Source organism: Anabas testudineus, chromosome 3 (assembly GCF_900324465.2).
Source record: "Anabas testudineus chromosome 3, fAnaTes1.2, whole genome shotgun sequence".
Taxonomy (NCBI): domain Eukaryota; kingdom Metazoa; phylum Chordata; class Actinopteri; order Anabantiformes; family Anabantidae; genus Anabas; species Anabas testudineus.
In genome coordinates, this window is record NC_046612.1 from 9,539,117 (window position 1) to 9,560,458 (window position 21,342).

General features: G+C 40.2%; 1 protein-coding gene across 1 annotated transcript in view; it reads left to right on the top strand.

Annotated features, from left to right (window-relative positions):
- The window catches only part of apba2b (amyloid beta (A4) precursor protein-binding, family A, member 2b), a 49,486-nt gene that overhangs the window by 14,344 nt on the left and 13,800 nt on the right, over positions 1-21,342 (top strand). Inside the window, exons 2-7 of the mRNA XM_026378939.1 lie at positions 12,512-12,994; positions 13,605-13,888; positions 14,018-14,758; positions 17,493-17,573; positions 18,477-18,516; positions 18,969-19,114. Of these exons, the coding sequence (XP_026234724.1) occupies positions 12,532-12,994; positions 13,605-13,888; positions 14,018-14,758; positions 17,493-17,573; positions 18,477-18,516; positions 18,969-19,114 (1,755 nt within the window). The 5' untranslated portion in view covers positions 12,512-12,531. The remainder of the gene's footprint in view (positions 1-12,511; positions 12,995-13,604; positions 13,889-14,017; positions 14,759-17,492; positions 17,574-18,476; positions 18,517-18,968; positions 19,115-21,342) is intronic.

The window sequence follows — 21,342 nt, forward strand, 5'->3', positions numbered from 1 at the left end:
TTAGTTTCTTGGCATTAATACAATCAAATCATTATAAAAAATATAATTTTAACAAATGTCGCCCTCTTACTGATAACATAGTTAGGATCTGTTATGCAGTTTGCTGAGGTAGAAGAGATAAAGAACAGCGTCTGGTTACAGCTGTGGTCAGCTCTGCTCTTTCTGCTATTTCATGCATATATTCCCTTGACCTCCACTATTTAAACCAGGGCACACAGGAATAGATGCAATGTGATGACGCCAAAATGTGCAAAGATACACCTTGTCTGGGTACAGGTATAACTGAGCCAGAGCCGTCATTACCAAACCCAGGCAATGCTGTGTTCTTGCGTGGCACAGTTTCCAGTGAGAAATGTGAGCGAGATTTCCCCAAAGAAATCTAGGTTTAGCAATCCGCAATCTTAAAATAGCTTTGAATCATACATTATTACATAGCAGGCCTGCCTCCTCTGTCAAACTGCACCAATGCTGTGACTATTGTCTCATTTTGTTAAAGCCTCTGCATCTAAACAAATTACCCAATTTTATTAGCATAGCTTTTTTGTCAATATGAAGACACTCACAGATGTCTTTTCTATCTCTCAAAAGTAAATCCACTTAAAAATAACGTTTGATGATTACATAAAGTGACATAAATAGTTGTTCTCTGACGTTTGAATGTATAAAGGAAAACTTGCTAGGGAATGCAAAATGAAAATATACAGAGCTGCTGTGGACATGAAGGCATGTACTGAGTGGAATAGAGGTGGGCAGATTTCAATCTTCCAGCCTGACGTAGTGTGTTTCCCTTGGGTTCAGTAAAGCATAAAGGATGCTGGGAGGTGTAACGCACTCTCCTGAACCTGTTACTTCTTCGGGAGGATTGATGTGACAATTTCACACTTTCAGCTACGCACATGCACACACTATAGTCAGTCAGTTGCAACAAACTAGAGCAACAGGCACACAAATACACTCTCAAGCATGCATTAATTTGAACAGGACTGTGGTCCTGTCCTTTGTTGTCATCCAAAGTGGTGCTGCTCTCTTTGGTCAAGCGGGTGCAGTCTGTGTGATTAATCTTCAGTGTGTCAGCTGGCCAGCACTGAAACTAAAACTAAACAAAAACTGTAAGCACAAAGCTTAGCAGTGAGCTTGCTGTCATGGTCCATTTCAGGATGTGCAGACATGCAGGTTGGACTGGCAAAGCACACTACTGAAAAGCAAAGGCGGGTAAAGCATTGAGCCCTGTTGTTTTCTTCAGTAGCAAACATTGACACATGGGATCCAACACTTTGGTGCATTGTTTTCATGGCACAAATGCATGTAGCCTAAGCAATTTTGTATGACTGTATATAAAGGCAGCTTAGGGCAGTTTAAGAGTGCACTGCAGTATGTGTGGTTGTGTATCCACTTGTGTGACGTGAAACCTGATTAATATTTTCTTCATGTTTTCCCTGAGGGGTTGTGTGATTGACCAAACCCAGAAGTTATTTCATGTGCCTGCCACCAAATCACATTAGTGGTTCTGGCCGTTACCACTCAGCCTGTCTGTCTTTCAGTAAAGATAAGGGGATATTTCTCAACTCGATATTGCTTGCTCTGTTCTCTGCTGTCACTGAATACAATGGCCATCATCACATTCAATGAATATTATTAGCATTTTTCTGGGCATTCTGTCTGTGTAGAAGACAGCCTTGTGGGAGTACAAGTACATGCTGTTTTTTGCTGTGGTCTGACATCTGAGCGGACTTTTGTACAGGAGAGTTGATATCATGGTGTATTGTCCAGTCTAAATGCAAGTTTGAAGCAGCTGTCAAATGTCCAACATTGAAAGTCATTAACAATAAGTCACCTGTCTCACTCTCTTCAAGCCGTTGCTGTTGTTCTTCTTTGAAAGGACCTGACAGAGGTGAGAGTAAAGGCCACTGAGAAATAACTGCTGTTGATTAAAAGTTGACAAGGAATGAGGATTAGAGGCCTGAGGGGACTGCTCTCTCTGGAGAGGGGTCAAGAAGAAGGAGGATTGTGAAAGATCTCTAACTGAAGCATCAGGTGAGCTATTGTGTCAGTCAAGGAGCAATTCGTACCTTTATCTCCCCAGACTTTAAGTGGTAATTCAGGAGGAATGACAGCCCATGTAGCAATAACAGCATGGGTTAGTGTTATTGTCCATTCTGTTCTGAGTTTGTAACAGTCCATACAGTATGAAGTAACTGTTATTTGTCTGTGACATTTCTGTATGTGCTTTTTCTCATTCAAACTATATAATCCTATTTAACCCATAAACTTCCAAAATTATGACAGTATTATACATTCTGTTCTGGGTATTTCATAATTACTTGAATTAGCCCTGATGGTGCTTCAAGCTGGTCTTTATTTATATTTATATTTATTTGTCATGATAGATAAGTAACCATTACCATTACCATTTTGTTTTTATGCTGATTATTTAAGTTACCAATGAGAAAATTTTACAAATGTGCACTACTTTGCTCAGGAAATTGGAATCACAAAAATGACTAACCCCAAAACAAACCGAAATCAATGTATTGTTTATATTTTCTGTCCTGCCTTCCCATTATAAATTTTATCAACAGACAGAACAAACGGCCATAGTTTCTAATTAGCATCATCTCCCTCCTTTTCTGTTGGGCTATTGGATTAATACTCATTTATTTAGTTGTCAGATTTCAGCCTGGTTTTCAGAGATCAGTGTGGGAGGGTTTCTCATTACATCCAAAACAAAAATGTTTTTCCTGTTCTCAATGTGATGTGTTTGCAATGTGGGTATTAGTGCGATGTTGTGGCTGCTTTTAACCACCCCCCAAGTTCATAATTTTAGGCATTAGAATAACTTAATGCCTTTTATCTCTCTTGTGTTCTCTCACTCATTCCCTCGCATCAGTAACCAAAACTATTTGACAGCTTCAATTAAACCCTATGAAATCGCCTCAGTATTTGTCTCCCTCTGGGGCCATTTAGCTGTGTTTAGCTGTCTGCAAGTCGGGCTTGTCGCCAGGCAAACTTTAGAGTGTTTCATGCTCCTTGTGAAAATCTAGGCCAGCCGAGCCTCATGTGCCACCTGGTCAGGCTCAGCTTGTAAAATAAAGTGTGTGTTCATTCTGCGAGTTGCATTACTTGTGGTGATATTTAGCTCCATTTTCACGTGTAAAATGTGCATTGTTCTTATACTGTGGTAAGATGCATTAAGATTAGTTTTTTATAGTTAATACTATATGTATTCTAAATAGCAATTACAGTAAAAATAAATAACACACTAGGATGCTATGCTACTTCCGTGAAGATGTTTTAAGATCGAATGGGATCCTGTGATCATGCCTAAAATAGTAACTTTCTCCTTTAAATCGATCTATCTAAGTCATTACCTTTACGGCGGATCCCTCCTCCCCACATATTGGATATAATCATTGTTTCTCTCTACAGGACAAGTCTTAGTTTTTCTTATCTCACTCGGTGTTAAGCATGTTTAAATAGCGGTTGTCTATGAACTTAAGGGTCAGTGCTTTGATTTCCAGTTCCTCCTGGCTACATGTCGAGGTGTTCTTGGACAAGACACTAAAACCACATGAGAATGTTGGTTAGGCTGGGTAATTACTGCTAATCAGCACAAGAAGCGCACTTGCTCGTACACAAAAAAGGGGGATAGTAACAGAGAGAGCAGGAGAGTAAGTTAGATTTTCATGTTTATAATAATAAACAAAGGTATAGGACAGATGATTTTGTCAGTACCTTTGTTTACCTACCTTTGTTCTAGCTCCTAGAAGAATACAAGTCATCCTGAGGATAACATGGAGGTTTTTCATTGTTGTCTATGTGATAGTTACAGGAACATTTTGCTTAAAGCCACAAATGTCAGTCTCACATTGTTGCTAGAGGAGTCAGTTGATCAACAGTCGATAAACTTTATGCTCTGAGCATGTCTGTAAAGGTGTATTGGGCACTTCAGAGTGAACCAAAGTGTTGGACTTACTGAGATTGCCCTCATCAAACAAATCAACAAAGATGAAGAAAATATTTGCATATACATGAATCCAGATTTGATTGCATACTTATTGTTTGCAGTGAAGAATGTCCATTTTTCCCTTTTCCCTATTTTACCATGAATTCAGATTTGTTTGCATACTCATTTTACACCATTTTACACCACTGTCTGTACTGTATGTATAAAGGCACGTACCTAAAGCTAAAAAATGCTGTGGTGCTGGGCTACATGAAAGTCCATCTGGTGGATTATTTCTGCCATCTATTATTTCTTGCTAAAACAAGGCTATACTAGCAGATTAGCATTGTTTGAATAATGTGCCCTGCATGTGGGTTTGTTCTGTGGAAGGGGTGATTTGATGATTGGCTGAGACAATTTTCCTCTGAGAGACTTCACTGGAAAACAAAGAGTTGCCATGGTAACAGTCAAGGGTGAAGGAGGAGGGTGTGTCTGTGGTGTTGTGCTTGAAGTGGCGAGATGGACATTGGCAAGCAGAATGGCGGGGGAGCAAGCGATGCGTTCTGTGGTCCTGTGCCATTCCTGCTGCTCACAGAGTCTCTGTGTTCCTTCTCTTCCTGTCTCCCGCATTGCTCTCTTGTTGTCGTTCTAGAGTGAGTAGGAGGCTGTAAGGAGAACAAACGCTGAATCTCAATGAGACAGCTGAGGGGAAACTCATTTTCTCACTGTGTCTCTTTCTGATAGTGCTTTTATTCTTTATTTACAAGCGGCAAACCTCAGCATTGTCAGGTTATTACCCAGTTTATCTACATATGTTTAATGATGTCGAAGTGTTGTAAAGAGTATACAGTTAAATGTTTACAAGAACATGTCACAGGGTGACCCTTATTAAGATGATGGATAAATGAAAGCAGTGATTATTGCATGGACCATAGACATTTTTAAATGCTTATGCAGAATCTTCCCATTATTCTTGGATGTACTCAACACAATATCTCTCTGAAAAGAGACAGCTATAGGGTCTAAATAATACTTCACCAGAAGAGTTAATGCCTTCATAACATGTCTGACATATTGCCCCTTTACTGTTGATCAGATTATTACAGTACATGAAACTAAACTAAATCCATTGCTTAGTCATGAGTTGCATGATGAAGGCAGGGTATGGTGTCAGTTATTGATTCAGATCATTTTGTACAATACTAACAAATATGAGAATGTTTACTCATCAATATATTTTATATCTTGATAATTAATAGAAAGATATCACATTCACATAGAAAATTTTAAGTTTTGATTTATAGAATATTTATGTTGCTAAATACTTTTGCTACTCTATTTTCCCCCTTTTAACTGTAATGAAAATGTTAAATTTAGTAGCTCCTCAGATAAAAAGTCTTGAAATAAACACCGATAACATCATCATTGGAATGACTAGACCAGCATGTTTTAGCTGAGAAGCAAAACAGTGGCTACGGTACAGGTACAACTAATAAACCTTCTCAACTTTAGTCCCACTAGTATTGATACAGGACAGAAGTTTCCTCATGAAACCCACCACCAACTCCATGCTCTTAGCAATGTTCAGCTTGAGGTGGCTCAGCCCACATCACTCAAAACTGTCCTAGAGACAGCATCTGTTTATGGGCATTTGTATATATAATCAGTTTCCAAAAGCAGAAATTAAGTAAAATAAGTTCTCTCCACATTTTCTCTGCAAGTATGTGTTTGTGTTGTGTAGAGAAAAAGAGTACCAAGCCGAAAATGCACTTCAGTTGAAACAGCAATTTCCTCTGTCCTGGGTATCAGCAGGTAGCCAGGTTTCTATTAAAAAAAAAAAAAAGAGAAGAGAGAGAGAGAATACTCTGTTTCTCCATTCTCGCTGTCTATCTGGGAACTCAATCAAATCCTCCATATTCCACCCCTCTTTGTCAGGCTTAACTTTAAATTCAGCGTTTCTATCATTCAATATTACAGATTTTATCCTTACATGCCTTTTGTCATATAAGTCACTTAAAGCTTGGGTGCAGCTTAGGGTATGTGAGTGATTTGTAGCAATATTGATTTTTATGCATTATTATTTTTTGTGCAGCAATAAATACTCCCACTTTAGTCCCTCTGTGCATAAAATGTGCTTTTCAGTATGATGCTGTATAAGACTAAAAACTTCTTTGTTTTAAGTCAAAGCAAATTTATTACCTTTTCGCAGTTTTTATACTAGATGTGAAGTAAAACAGGTTTGACCAAGAGCATCACATCGACATTGGCTCCCTAACATTCAACATTAAACAGCTTATCATAACATGAATAGTCTGAGAGCAAAAGATGCAGAGAGAGCAAGAAAGAAAGAGAAACTGTGTAGACCTTTGTAAGATTTGTTACATGAGGCAGGTGTTGCAAATAATGTGGAAGTGCTTCCTGCAGGTGTGACTGCCACACTTGGTGCAGGTGGAGAAGACCTCCGGTTTATTGTGCCGGATAGTGCCAAACAAATCCACCTTCCTCTACAGCAAGTCCTCCGCCAGCCGATAGGAAGAGACGAAATTATCACAGATGACAGTGACCCGTGAGCCACTCTGTCATCTGCAGGACAACTCTTCCCCTGTTTTTTCTCTGCTGCACAGCCAGCCATGTACATGAATTTCCTCTAAGTGTAAGAGGTGTCTACGTCACAGGTCACCCAAATTTTGAGCCCATACTTTTCAGGCTTCTTTGGGATGTGCTGGTGGAATGAGTAGCAGCCTCGGTATGGGACCAACTGCTTGTCCACACAGACATACCTTCCTGGGTTATAGAGGAGTGGGAAGCGAGCAATCCACAACTCACAGCTGTCTCTAAACGCCGCAAGCTTGTCATCTTTCAGCCACTGTGATTGGCACAGCCTGTCATCGAAGCAAAGACAGGTATTAATGAGCTTACATTTTTTGTGTGGCATGGTGGACCGGAAGATTGCCGGGCCTGAGGTAAGCTCTCAGGTCAGTGGCATCAATATCCATCCAGTCTGAGATGCTACATCTCCCCTGGAGATTAGTAAAATCTAGGATTAGCTTAATGATTTCACCAATGATGAGCAAATCAAAACTGCTCATCATGGTGCTGATTCTGGGTGGGTCCCAGGATTGTTTCTTTCACTACAGGAGTATAGCGCTGCACATCAGTGTTGCTGGGGGCCCAGTGAATATCCCCACTTAGTACTCCACTGTCTCTTCTTCTCTATCAGCAGAGAACACATCTGAGTAGTCAGAGGAGGAGAAATAATCAGACTGAGGTAGCTATTCCTCTTCTGCGGTGTCAGTGTCTTCTGTGTCTGTTTTTCTCAGTCACTGTCGGACCCAGACTCCATAACAAGTTCCAAAGCTTCTTGCACTGAAAATAGTCTCTTCATCTTACCAGGTAGGAAATGTCTGGCTTCCAATGTTGCATTTCTTATAAACATGACTGCAACTGCAGCTGTGTCATTAACTCAGAAAAAATGAAAGATGTTGTCCCATGTTTTTATTTACTTGAAACGGCACACACACAAAGGAAAAGTAGTAAAATCTACAGATTTCAAGAAGAAAGCCCAGAATGGCACCCAGAAATAATACCATGCATGTTTTATTCTTTAAAAAACTGATAATTTTCTCCTCAATGTAACAATTTAGTTTACACGGTGTATTTTAGACTTACTGCAAGAGCCTAGCTGGAAATTCAAAGATCAAGACAAAATACACAGTTTTGCCAGATTTTATGCTACATGCATAAAAAAGGATCCAAGAGGGTTAAACTATTTATTTTCAGTTTATTAAAAACCCGTTCAGAATGATTTATTTGTACATCAGAATGAGTGCACAGTATTTTCACATCAGCATTAATGTTGATAAATGGTAGTGAATTAGTGCCCAGCCCTACAAGAAGCATTGTTTTGCTGGTACATATCAAAATGGAGTCATAGTAATTGGTCTGTGCCGTGTAATATTTTTGCTTCTCCAAAATACATCAATGTAGGAGATGTCTTGTTTATTAATGGAATCTGTTGAGATCTTTAGTGTTTCACTTTCTTGCTGTGTCTAAAGAAGATATGAAATTAGCTGATATTTCTCTTTCTTCTTCTTTTGTGTTGCCTTTTTCCTGTTGAAGCCTGGTGTGAACAGAGGTCATAACATTCAAGGCAGAGAGACATTAGTATTCCCAAGGCCCACACTTCGAGCCATCTGCTGCTTTTGTACCACTTTTCTTGCCCTCTGTCCTCTCCTCAGCCCCGCTCTTATGCGCATATAAGTTCACGCAGACACAGTTTGAAGACGTGTCTGCCAAATAAGGGGAGTGTCTGAGGGGAAATTTAAAGATTTATCTTACTGTAGCATTGTGGCAAACATGAATAGGTCTACCCTTGGAGACAGCCCTGTGTAAGTAGTCCCCAGCTGCAGTTCAAAACAGACAATTGGGATACTGCAGCAGGCAGACTGGTATGCTGCTTTTATTACTGCCAGCGTGCGTGCATGCGTGCGTGTGTCAAGCCTTTTGGCTTTTCATGCCTTTTTTTTGTGATGATGGTTTGAATCATTGCCTACATTTCTATGCATTTATGCGGGAGACAGATACTGTGTGTGTGTGTGTGTGTGTGTGTTTGCGCGCACATGAGTGAGTTTGTGTGCAGGTAGGATGCAGAGAGGAGTGTATAGTGATGCAGCCAGCAGGATCCTGATTTCTTTTTGCACCAATCATTGAGTCGTTTTGGTAGCCACTCCAATTTTATGCAGGTTCCCGTGGGGCTGAAGAGTATCCCTGAATACATTAGGAGGAAGAGAGAAACATCCCATCTAAGACAGACTTAATCTGCTGTAGTCTTTAAAACACACATGTGGCCAATTTAGATATCTTGTGGGGGGAAGCCACAGCAAAACAACATTCATCTTCACACATCACGTCTTTTATGTATTAGATATAAAAGGTTAGTCCAGGTGCCTTGAGGTTTAAAGTGCTGACCATGTAATCACAATGGGCCTCATTCAAGCTTTTCCTTACAGTGGTTCCTAAGAAAAGTTCTAAGAAAAGCCTGTGTGGGATTCACAACATGTTCTTCAACTGCTGATTTTGTTATAGAGGGTATAGATGGTACAAAGACTGTGACGTCACAATGTGGAAGTTAAGGTGGTTACATCACTTTTAAGTGGAAAAAGCTGTTGGAGTGGCAGCTCTGACTTTGAAAACTATGACCCGCATAAACCACATCTAAAGCCGTTTTCACATATGCACTCTGGACTGTCTCTAGAGGATCAGATCTGAACATTGCATAGCCTTGTGCGTTTACGCATGCAGCACACAGCAGGAGAAAATCCAGGTGACATACTCCGGACTAGTACCTGCTGTGTTCACAGCTGGGATCACTCGGACATTATGCAGACTTTGTACTAGGGGCTTGCAGGATAAAATCTGGGTAATCTCTGAGCTGAATAACTTTTGCCTTCTCACGTGAAGCTCATGTGAAAACAGACATGTTCAGGGTGTCAGTGCATGTGTGAAAGCAGCTTAAGTTAGGAGAAAGCTGCTGTATTATAGATTAAAGAAGAAATCGAAGATATCTTTTTACAGAATGCTGAAATGAGATGGGTGCTTTGCTTTGCATATTTTCCAACTATCAAAATCAGGTACATAGAAATATTAGGAAACCCACATGTCAATCATTTAAAATCATCTTCGCCCAAGGTCTGACTAGTCACTTTTTACAGGGTGATTCTTTAATTCAGACAGTTTACGCTGTGAAAAGGAGCATTGTGTCTGACTGTATGTCTCTCTCTCTCTCTCAGCACTCTGTTAGCTGTGACAGAGACAGTGATTGTCCATGGACTGCTAGGTTATCTTTGATAAGCTGTGAGGATCACTGCCGAGTCCAACTGCTTTTAATTTGAGCAGATAATCATCTGTTATACTAGGTAGTTTTCATGGTTTCTCCTACTGAATGCAGCCAGGTTGCTGCTTGTTTAGCCACTCAGTCTGAGTGAGAGGGGCGTGGTACAGTGGAAAATGACATACGTGCATACTCTCTATTGGTAACAAGTGTTGATATTTTCATCAATCATAAAATTGGTATAAACTGGTTTCAGACATTCAGACACATCCTGTGCAGAAGCATTTGTGTAGTTGCTGTTTGTCCGTCCTAATAATTCTAAACTGGTGGAACGGATCCCCTGTGTGTCTTGTTTTGATGGCATTGCCATTCATCTACAAATGCATTCACTAAACACAGTCAAATCTGAAATACAGTACATGCCAGACAAAGCAGATTTGGAAAAAGCCACCTGGCTAGGGACTTATAGGATTTCTAAATTTACACGGCACTGGTATTGGCAGTCAGGATAAATCAAAGCATGATGATGTAAAACACAATTACAGCAACAGTCGCGCAATACCACACCATGAAAAAGGGCTTGTGAATCTAAGAAGTCAACAAAAGAGGAGGTCAAAGGGTTTGGGTCCCCAGGGGATGCTGTTACCCATAGTTACCAATTGTTAACATTAGCTCTGGAGCATTGAACGAGGTGGGGTAGTGCTCCAGCAGGAAGATGCTGGGATATAATGAGGAGGAAGAGAGAGGGAGGAGTCACAGTTGTGCATGATGTGTAGCAGCTGGAGGGGGAAGGGAGGAGCGAGAAGCGGTTGGAGGGAGGGAAGGCAGGAGGATGGGGTTGTTGTTACAGCAGATCCCAGCACTATTGTATACTATACTACAGCTCAGGACCTCAGGTAAGCATTATAGTCAATACACAATTTCCTGTCTGTCAGGAAACTGAAGATATTGGCAGGACTTCGGAGTAAAAACCTGTTTTAAATGTTCTTTAATTGAATTAATATGTTGCTCTATTTCATCAGGTGTGCAGAAGGTGTGTGTTACATTTAACACATGTAACCCTTATGCTACTCTTGTTTAGACATCCATGTGCATACTTGTCTGTGTACTTGTTTCCGTTTTTTGTGTTTCAAAGGGGACATGTTTTTGCTAGGCTGAGCAGAGCTAATTAACCAATGTAATCACTGGTGATGGAAAATGTAATTATGCTGAAGGAGAAAGGGGAAAAGCAGCAACAACACCCCTCTGAGGGCAGTTGTTCATGGCAACTGGTGGCACAAGAGACTGTGGATGGTGATAAAATGGATGACGGAGCATAGAGGTTGCACTTGACAGAAAAATATAGAACACATATAGTGGACTGGGTTCTTCTAGGTCTAAATCTGTGTTTGTGCATATGTTTAAGTTTGTTCACTTGTGTTTTTATGTATTGGAGAGCAAAAGCAAAATTTGTACTTTATGTGGCCACTTGTCTCAACCTGCACTACTGTACTGAATAAAGTGGTATAGTATAGTATAATATATCAATGCTAGAATACCATTTTGATAATTCCAACCCGATTAAAAAAAGTGCCTTTTGATATTGTTATAGCATACATTCAACTATTTTATTTGAACATGTAAGTTTAATGTACTGGGTTTTAGTATTGAGGTTTTGGGCCATCTACCTGGAGATTTTTGAGGCTGTAAAAAAATCTAAACATTACCAAATACTGATTTTCCTGTAACAAACAGAAGCTATATGCATTTTATAGTATAGCTTGCACCCTCCTATTACAAAATACAAAAGTGAAAATAATGAATGAAATATGATAGTTACTTTGAGAGAAGTGTAGCCTTGATTTCCATAGTTATTTGTCATGGTTATTGACGTTTTAAGGCTGAAGATGGTAAAATTAGGAGTTTCATCAAATACATTATGAGTTTATCTTGTTTGGGCCATTGGGAAACTTGTTAACCACAGTAAAAAAACACTTCTATCTTCTCACCTGCACTACTTAACCAGGTCTTCTATAGGAGTAGACTTTCAGGTTGACCATTCTTCCTCAGCAAGCTACCAAAGAATCAATAAGTCTTGATTGATAGATTATCTGCAAGCCGAGTAGTAGCAGAGCACATGTGAAGTACCTGTGCGGAGATGACCTTGAGTTAATTATTGATTCTTTGTCTGGCAGTGTCCCATTAGGTTTATGTGAAGGTGATATGCTTAGAGTCTCAACTCATTATCTCCACTGTTCTAAGCTGCACCTGAGCAATACTGTATCCACTGAGTCCACTGTGTATGTAACACCAAAGGTAAGCCCGAAAGTGTTGGTCTTAATGTGGATAAAGTCAACTTCACACTGTCTTGTTCAGTTACAGGAACACATTAGTTTGTCAGGTACCAGAATATGTTTTAGCTAAATGCAACACGTAGAAACTGAGTGAAATAAAAATGCAGGGATGTGTTTTTTACGGCGGTATTGTATGCGTTTGTTGAATAAATGGAAGCTACTGTAGATTTTCTTGAGTGTATCAACTTGAATGTTAATACTGCAGATTTGCCATTTTGCTGAGGGGTGATGTACATTTTCTTGATCTACTGAAACACATGAACATGGATTTGTCAAAAGCTTGCAGGCTTTAACCTTGAACATTTTATTTTATTACATTGAAATTGGAATTTCCACACAGGTATGCAGCAGTTGTATCTGATGTTGTTCTAAAGCTGTTTCCCTGTGTCTTTGTCTGTCTCCTAGGATCAAACTAGTGACAATGCATGGCCTGTAAGCTGCCCATCATGGCGCATAGGAAGAGGCCAGGGACCAGCGGAAGAAACATTATGGCTGCTCCAGGCCCTGCCTCCTGTCCCGCCCCTCAACCTACAGAGTCATGTGATCTGAAAGCCATTCCCCCGCGGCAACGTCCAGTTCGCTACCCGAAACAGTCGAAACCCCTGCCACGTTCTTGTAAGGCACAATATTCTTCTCCCAAGTCTCAAGACGTGGGTCACAATCATCAGGAAGTTGATGTAGTCCCCGAGGTGGAAGTGAAGCGTTACAGCAACCAAACAGATGCAGAAATGGAGGACCAGCGGGCAGCAACACCCTCCACACCAGAACATGAACGTGACCATGATGACCGTGACCAGGTGAACTTCCACGGCGGAGCTGACAGCCTGGATGATGACTCCAGCTCTGACTATATAAACAATACTTCAGATGATGATGACTATGATGATGGTAAGTGTGATATCAATCATGAAAAAAGTAAGCACTGAAGGAATTTCTTTGGCATTAGTATCTTCCAGCATCTCCTGATTATTGCTTCTGTTTCCAACAAGCTTTGTTTTAAAGAATGTCGTGAAGGAACAAAGCAGTTACACTTTTAACTCCAGAAAAACTCTGAGCAAACACTAGACAAAAGATGCCAAAACCTGAAAGTCATATGGACACTGCACAATTTTGCACAAACAAAGTAGATAAAGAGGATAAGTGCCAATTTAAAAAGTGTCTACAAAACATTTGTCATTCTGATGCTCCAACCGTCTGCAACCATGCATGACCAAATTTCATGACAATCCATCCTAGAGTTATTAAGATAACACAAATGTCAATTTGCCACTAAAAGTAAGGCCATGGGGTCATCATTGTCACTAGGATTTATCTTTTGGGGGCCATGGATATTTGTAATTTCAGTCTTGAGTAAAGCAGTGGACAGACTGACCAAAAACTGTTCCCACATCGTTTCTTTTGCAACATGACTGTCCCACATGAAAACAATTCTGACAAATTGACAAGTGATTCTGTGTTAACTAAGAAATATGTATGTTTGCAATCCTAAATCCTCCAGGACTGGCAGAGGAAGATGAGGGTGTGACTTACTATATCCGCTACTGCCCAGAGGATGACAGCTACTTGGAAGGTATGGACTGCAGTAGCCAGGGAGACTGCAGCCACAGCCGAAGGGACGGTGCTGACACTATGCCGCAGGGCAGAGCCGAAACTGACGAATGCCAGGAGGCTGTGGAAGGGTGGACTGAGGAGGGAGAAGGGGAGGTGAGAGAGGAAGAATGGGTGGAAGATGAGGAAGGAGATGGGACAGTGACAGAAGAGTGGAGAGAAGAGGAGGAAGGGGTAAGAGAAGATTGGAGAGAAGGGGATGAGGAAGCAAGGGAAGAGTGGAGAGAGGGGGATGAGGAGGCGAGGGAAGAGTGGAGAGAGGGGGATGAGGAGGCGAGGGAAGAGTGGAGAGAGGGGGATGAGGAGGCGAGGGAAGAGTGGAGAGAAGGGGATGAGGAGGCAAGGGAAGAATGGAGAGAGGGGGACCAGGTCAGGCAGGAGCAGTGGGCAGGACGAGAGAGGCACAGGGTGGAGGAGTGGGGTGAACGAGAGGGGGAGGTTCGCTGTGAGGTGGTGGAGCAAGATCCAGATGAACAGATATACAATGGAAGACCAGAACCTATTCTGGACCATCACCATCATCACCAAGCCTCCTTGCAAGACACGCTGCACGCCCGAGAGGAAGAGGAAGCAGAAAGCGAGGAATACTGCCCTAATGAGGAAGAAGACGAGGAAGGTGACGATGAAGAAAGACACGGAAGGGCTTACACCGGGGACTACTATGCCCCCGAGGACAATGGGAACTCGGTGCGAGTATCTCCGTACCGTGGCCGTAAAGTTGTAGTGGTAGAGGGTGAGACGGGGGAGGAAGCAGAGGAGGACATTGACCAAATAGTTGCCGAGATAAAGATGAGTATGAGTATGGGGAGTCTAAGCAGCAGCACTGACCAAAGCCCAGAGGAGCTGGCGCATGACCCTACCCCAAGTGACTACACTCATGCAAAGCCTGATGCATCCCCCTACCCACCAGTTCACCACCGCCACGACAGCAGGCCCAAATCTCTGAATCTTCCCTCCATGCATCACAATAACCCTGACCTCCAGAGGGGCATCAAGGCACATTCACGTTCACCTGAAGACAGACAGAGATGGCCACAAGAGCAGGTGAGACAGTTTTAAAACAGAACGGTATTATGGTTGCTTATTATACAATACAGCATGTAATGTCTGCTGCAGGGTTGTCCCGACAATAATAAATAAATAGTACAACATCTAAAATCACCTGTTGATAGAAGCACTACAAAAATAAATCCTCATGTTTTTGTTTTTTTAATACTCAGAGTAGTTTTGTTTACATTCTTTCTTTCGTTTTGTTATGTACGGTACAGTAACAGACATTTTTGTCTTGTCTAAGTAAAAAAAACAAAACCGTAATCATGCTACTATTCTTCTTATACAGTTGAAGTTTAGTAATGGTGAGCAGAGACTTTGAAATGAAATTATCATTGATAGACAGGCATTGGTAGAGTTTTGATTCCTGAAAAGGAGACAATTACAAATCAAGCCTCAGTCTCCTGTTATTTTTGTTACCACCAATGTTATTTACAAATCAAAACGATGCTAATTTAAACGATTAGCAGAGCATAGACACTATTGCTGCTCCACTATGCTTACAATGTGCACTCATAATATAGGTGGTTGTTCTCCATTCCCTCTACAAAAGGGTTAATGCCATATAATTAAAATACAGAAAGTTAGTTTAATTTAGGAATAGTTGGGATTGAATCACATAAGTCAAGGAATAGACAAAGACTGAAAGAACAAAAATAGTCACACAATAATGTTATTATAGTAAGAGCCTTTGCAGAAGATGTGCTGTGTATTCCTGGTTATTTAATGATTTGTAGCAGAGACTCTAGCCACTGCATGTGATGAAAGGGACTTTGGGATGAAGAGCTAAAGACATTAATAAATATACGCACACGGTGTAGATACATCAATGAACACAAACACAGCAGAACACCCCCATCTTTTCAAAGTCAGGTGGCAAAAAGAGAACATGGATAGTCTCCTGTGGGCAGCCTGCTGATACACACCTGCTCCACAGTGTGCACATGCATTTGTACATTCACTGTCTGTAGCTCATTTGTAGCACAGAACTGGGTCAGACAGTGTAACTAGATTACACTGAAAGAATCTACAGTACACTGCAGATTCAGATGGCTCCCAGACTCCTTGAGATTATTCAGTTGTTTGATTATCAGTTGAAATGTTCTCTGTACAGCACTTCAGCATGACCTTTGAGTGAACCAAGACAACAATGAATTCAATAAGAGCTTTGCTAATCTTTTGGCTTCACAGTATGGAGTCAGAAGATTGGGTCAGAACAAAAGCCAAGGGAGGTTATAGTGTATATCACACTATGTTGTTGTGTTGATGCTGTATTTTAAATGATGCTACATGTTTTAAATATCAGTATGTTAGCATTAAATTATTATACTATCAGGTCTGTTTATGAGCACAATTTGGTAAGGAAAGGTCAGTGTGCCTGAAATGATTCTGTTATGTTTATGTTAATATATGTTATGCCTGTAAATAAAAATACATTAGGATTAGTTTAATCTTTCATCAGATTTAAATTAATCCAAACCCTGCATTTTTCTGTAGATGACACAAATTAAGTAAGTAGTTAGTGTGGTAAGTAAGTTGAAGTGAAAATCACTTGCGCTTGTAGCTTTACTTTCAGACAACCCACCGCTGTGGTGGATGGATCTGGTAAGTGTTACCTTTAGATGGAGATGCTATACAGAAAAGTAGTAAATACTATTTAGACCTATTTTTTAAGTATCTAAGAAGTGCAATTACAGAGCTGTCATGTTAAACGTGTCCAGTTATGCACATATTTGTAGAAGTAGCCAGTCCTCCAAATCTTTGTCTTATGAATGCTAATTATATTAATGGTTTCAAATTTATGTGGTGCTGATTTGATACAGTAATACAGTTGTACATGTTAAGATGTCTTATTGCAGATGGAGGCATGCACAGGTTTTGACTAGATTCACTTGGGATTCTGTACATTAATGTGGTTTTGTAGAACATCACAGTTTAGCATTCCAACCAAACATCAACAAGAATCTCATTAATTTAATGGTTGTTTGCACAGCTGAGTTGGGAAGCATGATGAATACTGATCAGAGCTTTACATTTTGCTCTCTTTTTTGTAAACAAAGCGACTAATGTCATGTTTGTACTAATTAATTTCAATTCCAGATGCTTAACAGCATATACTGTTCCTTTGAATTTAGCTTTCACATTAAGGAGGATGAAGGATTTTATTTCATCCTGTAATACAGTTGAATGTTAATGAGCAGTTGCATATTGCTAGATGGATATCTGGGGGAATAAATCCTCCCTCTGTGTGATTATATGATAGATGTACAGTATATGACCATACATGTGATGAGAGATGAGACACGAGAAAGAACTGCCTGGAGGACAAATGAAAGACTTAAATTAATGAGCCAACAGCAGTTTGGATTCTACTACGGAAACCTTTGCATGTATTATTATGGTGCTTTACTTTATTAATCCAGACAATTAACAGCACAAGTGGGCAGATGTACCCTCTATTTATCAGTCCTGAGGGTTTCCACAGTGCAGGTGTCTCACGCATGTTATATATCATCATTTGTAGCAGCTTTTGCACCTCCCACATACTAGCTACCTGACTTTTTATGCAGCCTGAATTCCTGCAGCCTATCCAACAAAAAAATGCAAAAAGATGATTTCAATGTATTGAACTCGACATGAAAATCCAATTTGTAGTCTTGTTTTATCCTGTTCTACTTTAACCTAATTCTTATCCACTTGCACCTGTTCTTCTCTGTTGACCTGCCAGGTGAGCAATGGTGCAGAGCAACCTAGAAAACAGCAGCGCTCTGACCTCAATGTTCCCCTGGAGAATAACAATGTACCAGAGGTAAGATGTTGCTGGATTTTCTGTTGCAGTGCTTCTTTCATGATCCTTTAAATCTGTTACGTTTATTCTTTAAAGTGATGATATTATTGTTAGACTGTGTGTGTGTGTGTGTGTGTGTGTGTGTGTGTGTGTGTGTGTGTGTGTGTGTGTGTGTGTGTGTGTGTGTGTGAGAGAGAGAGAGACCTTTGGAGTAAATTTGTAATTGTGTAATTACAACCTCAGCTCATGTCTTTTGCTTATAGCATGATAGCGTCCTTGTAATTTAACAGCATGCTTGCTTGCAGTTTTATGACAGCCATTTTTCACCAAGATGCCTGTGGCTGATGCTTCTTCTACAGACTCCACCCACAAAGCTTTGTCCTTGGGCTGAGTAATGTTTCTGAATGTTTAGTGAGCATGTTAGAAGATCCATTGGGATTCTTTTAATGTCATGAATCATTTCACAATTCACTCCTTATTTTGTGTAGATTGTCGTCCTCCTTCCACCTCCCACAGCTATGTCAGGGTTAAAGTGGATGAGTACTTTGCACTCTCTCTGCACCCGCAGTGCCCTTGAGCAAGTTGCATATATCCGGTTTTAGCAGCAGCAGAAATATAAATGTGCAAATGCATTCAGATTTGTGATTGTGGAGCAAATAACAGATGTCTCAATAGTTAAACCCATTAAAGTGGCAAAGACATAACAGACATCAGCTCTGATACTTTGCTGTATTTCTAATTTGACACCTCCTTTAGAATATTTGAGTCCATGAAAATGTATTATTCAAATTCAGCATTGCACATTAAGTGAGGCAACAGATCAGATGTTAAACTTTTAGTTCAACTTTAGTTTATGGTTGGTTAATTAATTTCTCGTAAAGCAGTTCATAATAACTTGTCATACCATGTTTTTTTTTCTTCCAGCCAACAAAGAAGGTTGCATCATTTCCAAGCTTTGTTGACGGTAAGTTAATCTGACTGCAAACCTGTTTGCTCCCTCGAAGATTTAATAAAACTCTTCTAGTGCTCTTTTCCTGCCTCCGGGCAAATGCTAAGCCTAATCATATATGGGCTTGGTTGCCTATCATCTCCTTCACATCATGGCAGCACATCTTGTCCCTGAGTGGGTGTCTGAGAGTCCACATCTACATATCACAGATGCAAATTAATCTCATCCCAGTCTCCCATCATCAACTCACAGCCAGTGGCCATCTCACTGCTCACTCTGACCGAGCCTGATATCACTATCTCTCAATCTACAGAGCAACAGTGTTTGGCTCTATTATTCCACACAACATGTTGAATGCAGTGATTACAATACCGTCTCCTCTGCAGACCCAACTCTTTCAGTCTAACTGCACTATGTCCTTCTGTGTGTTTCATTAATCACCATCTTCTCTGCTGGCCCTGGCTTAGTCCCTGGACCCTGTGAGCCAGAAGACCTAATTGATGGAATTATCTTTGCTGCTAACTACCTGGGCTCCACTCAACTGCTTTCTGAGAGGAACCCATCCAAGAACATACGCATGATGCAGGCCCAGGAAGCAGTCAGCAGGGTCAAGGTACTCAATCAAACCCCATTCACACGCAGCCACACTGACTCACACATAGAAATGATATCCATTTATTGTTTTGTTTTTTTTATTCAGGTAATTTATATTCCAGTGATGGATTACAAACAGTATTTTAACAGCATAGGTATTGTGTTGACACATTGAACAGATTCTGTGAGTTGTGACTTCCACTTCTATAGATACCGTAACTTTTTAACATCAGGTTACTACATCAACACACTGATATTAAAACATCTCTCACCCTGATGTTAATACTACTATTAGCTAACACTTTCTTTATTCTGTGCAAAACAAGGATGTACAGTTGTAGAGTGAGTCATCACACAGTACTATAACCAGAGTTGGGTCTTTTTGGGGCTCACAGACTAATTTTATGTTGTATGTCTTGAGTACTTAGATGGTTTCCTGATTTACTGAAAACTGTTACTTGAAGACCTGTTCCTCTCTAACTTCTTCCAGGCTTCTAAAGGTGGTGAGATGTGTTTGTTCACACTCCAGGAGAGAGTGTCTGATCAGTGCTGTTGGTTTGGTTTTCCACTCTCAAAGAGTTTTTATAATTGCAATTCTCTCTCTTCTCCCCAGAGATGGCAGCATAATGAAGCTGTTGTTTTGTTGTTTTTTGGCTGTAATGTTGAAATATACAGAGTCTGTGCAGGAAATGCTGTATATCCAACAGATTAACATTTTATTTCAGCTCCAGGTCCAGATTGCTGCTAATAATATTTACATGGACATAAGTGGTGTTTGGCTCTCCAGCGAAAGCTTTATAGTCTTATACTGGGCATCAGTGGTTATTTAGGGCAGCTAAATAACTAAACTTACCGAAATGGGGCCGCAGGGCATATGCTGGACACAACCAGCAGGATCATAGGAATGCTGGCATGTTCCTTTTATATTTCTCTTGTTGACATTCACTGCTGTTCTCTAATATTGTTGTGATGAAGATAATGATGGTCCCGTCTTGTTTCAGAGAAATAATGTGGCTAGTAGCAGTGCAGTTGATGAGGGGAGCTTGATTCATGTAAAAAACCTTTAGAAACAAATATCTCTACACTGTCGGTAGTGCTGGTCAAGATTATGATCATGATCTTTCAAGTGTTGTATTTGGGGTAGTGTTGCATCATAGAATGGTTAGTGATTTATTTTAAGTTAAGTGTGGCTTATCTCCTTCTGCTAGAAGGTGGACTTCTGTCATTTCTATGGGTTGTGTCGGGAATGCGGAAAAACGACCCATGTACTTGTTTATGGTGAAGGAAGGATTATCACATTTATTAGTCATGGCCTTAGAGTGACATGATGACATAATGCAGTGCTGATGTTTTGGTGCACAGTTGCTACACAGACACCATCCTCTTTTATCTTACTCTCATGTCAGCGCGAGCTTGGCTGTAGTTCTAAATATTGAATGACCTCCTGTGTAGTGGTCTACTTTTAGAAAGTTACATGCTGTAATGAGATGGAAATATGTCTGGTGAGAAATGTGAAGAAATATGTGTTAAGAAGGAAACGGAGCAACAGTTTGTAAGGCTTCATGATTCATTTCCTGGTGCGTGATATTGGTAGACATTGGAAAGGCATGGAAAAGTAAATATGACCAATTTGTGTCAGTGATGACAGCTGAGATTTGTTGCATTGTCGACATTTCAGCCATAATTAGCAGATTCTTTATGTTGGGTAATGTTAAAATAATAAAAAAATGAAACAATGTGGAATTATGCAGTTAGGATGCATTTATTTACAACAATATATAAAATAAGTAAAATATTTAGTATTTTAATAAATGGCACACTAGTCATTTTACAGTTATTGTCCATAGTAAATCAATTATTCATACATTCACAGTATTCATATCAGCAAAAGCTAATTGGGTCATGAGCGAACCTGCAGGGTTTAGGTCTGTGAAACTAAATTTCAAAAACATTCATAGTTTGTTATTCACATGAAGTAGCTGATAGAAACCTTGTATTGCAAAACTGGATTCTCTGAGGATTTGTCTATTTGCATAAAGCCAGAAAGGGCAACAAGTAAAATCTGAGTTTTAAAAATTCATCAGCCTCAGTTAGAAAAATAATCTATAGAGTGAACAACAATGTAAATAGAGGACTTTATTGTAGCTGAAGGCTGAATGAATTGTTGAAAAGGCACTGCATACCACATGACAATACCATCCCAAAGTTGAAGCCATAGTGGGTAGAGCATCATAATTTGGGGCTGCT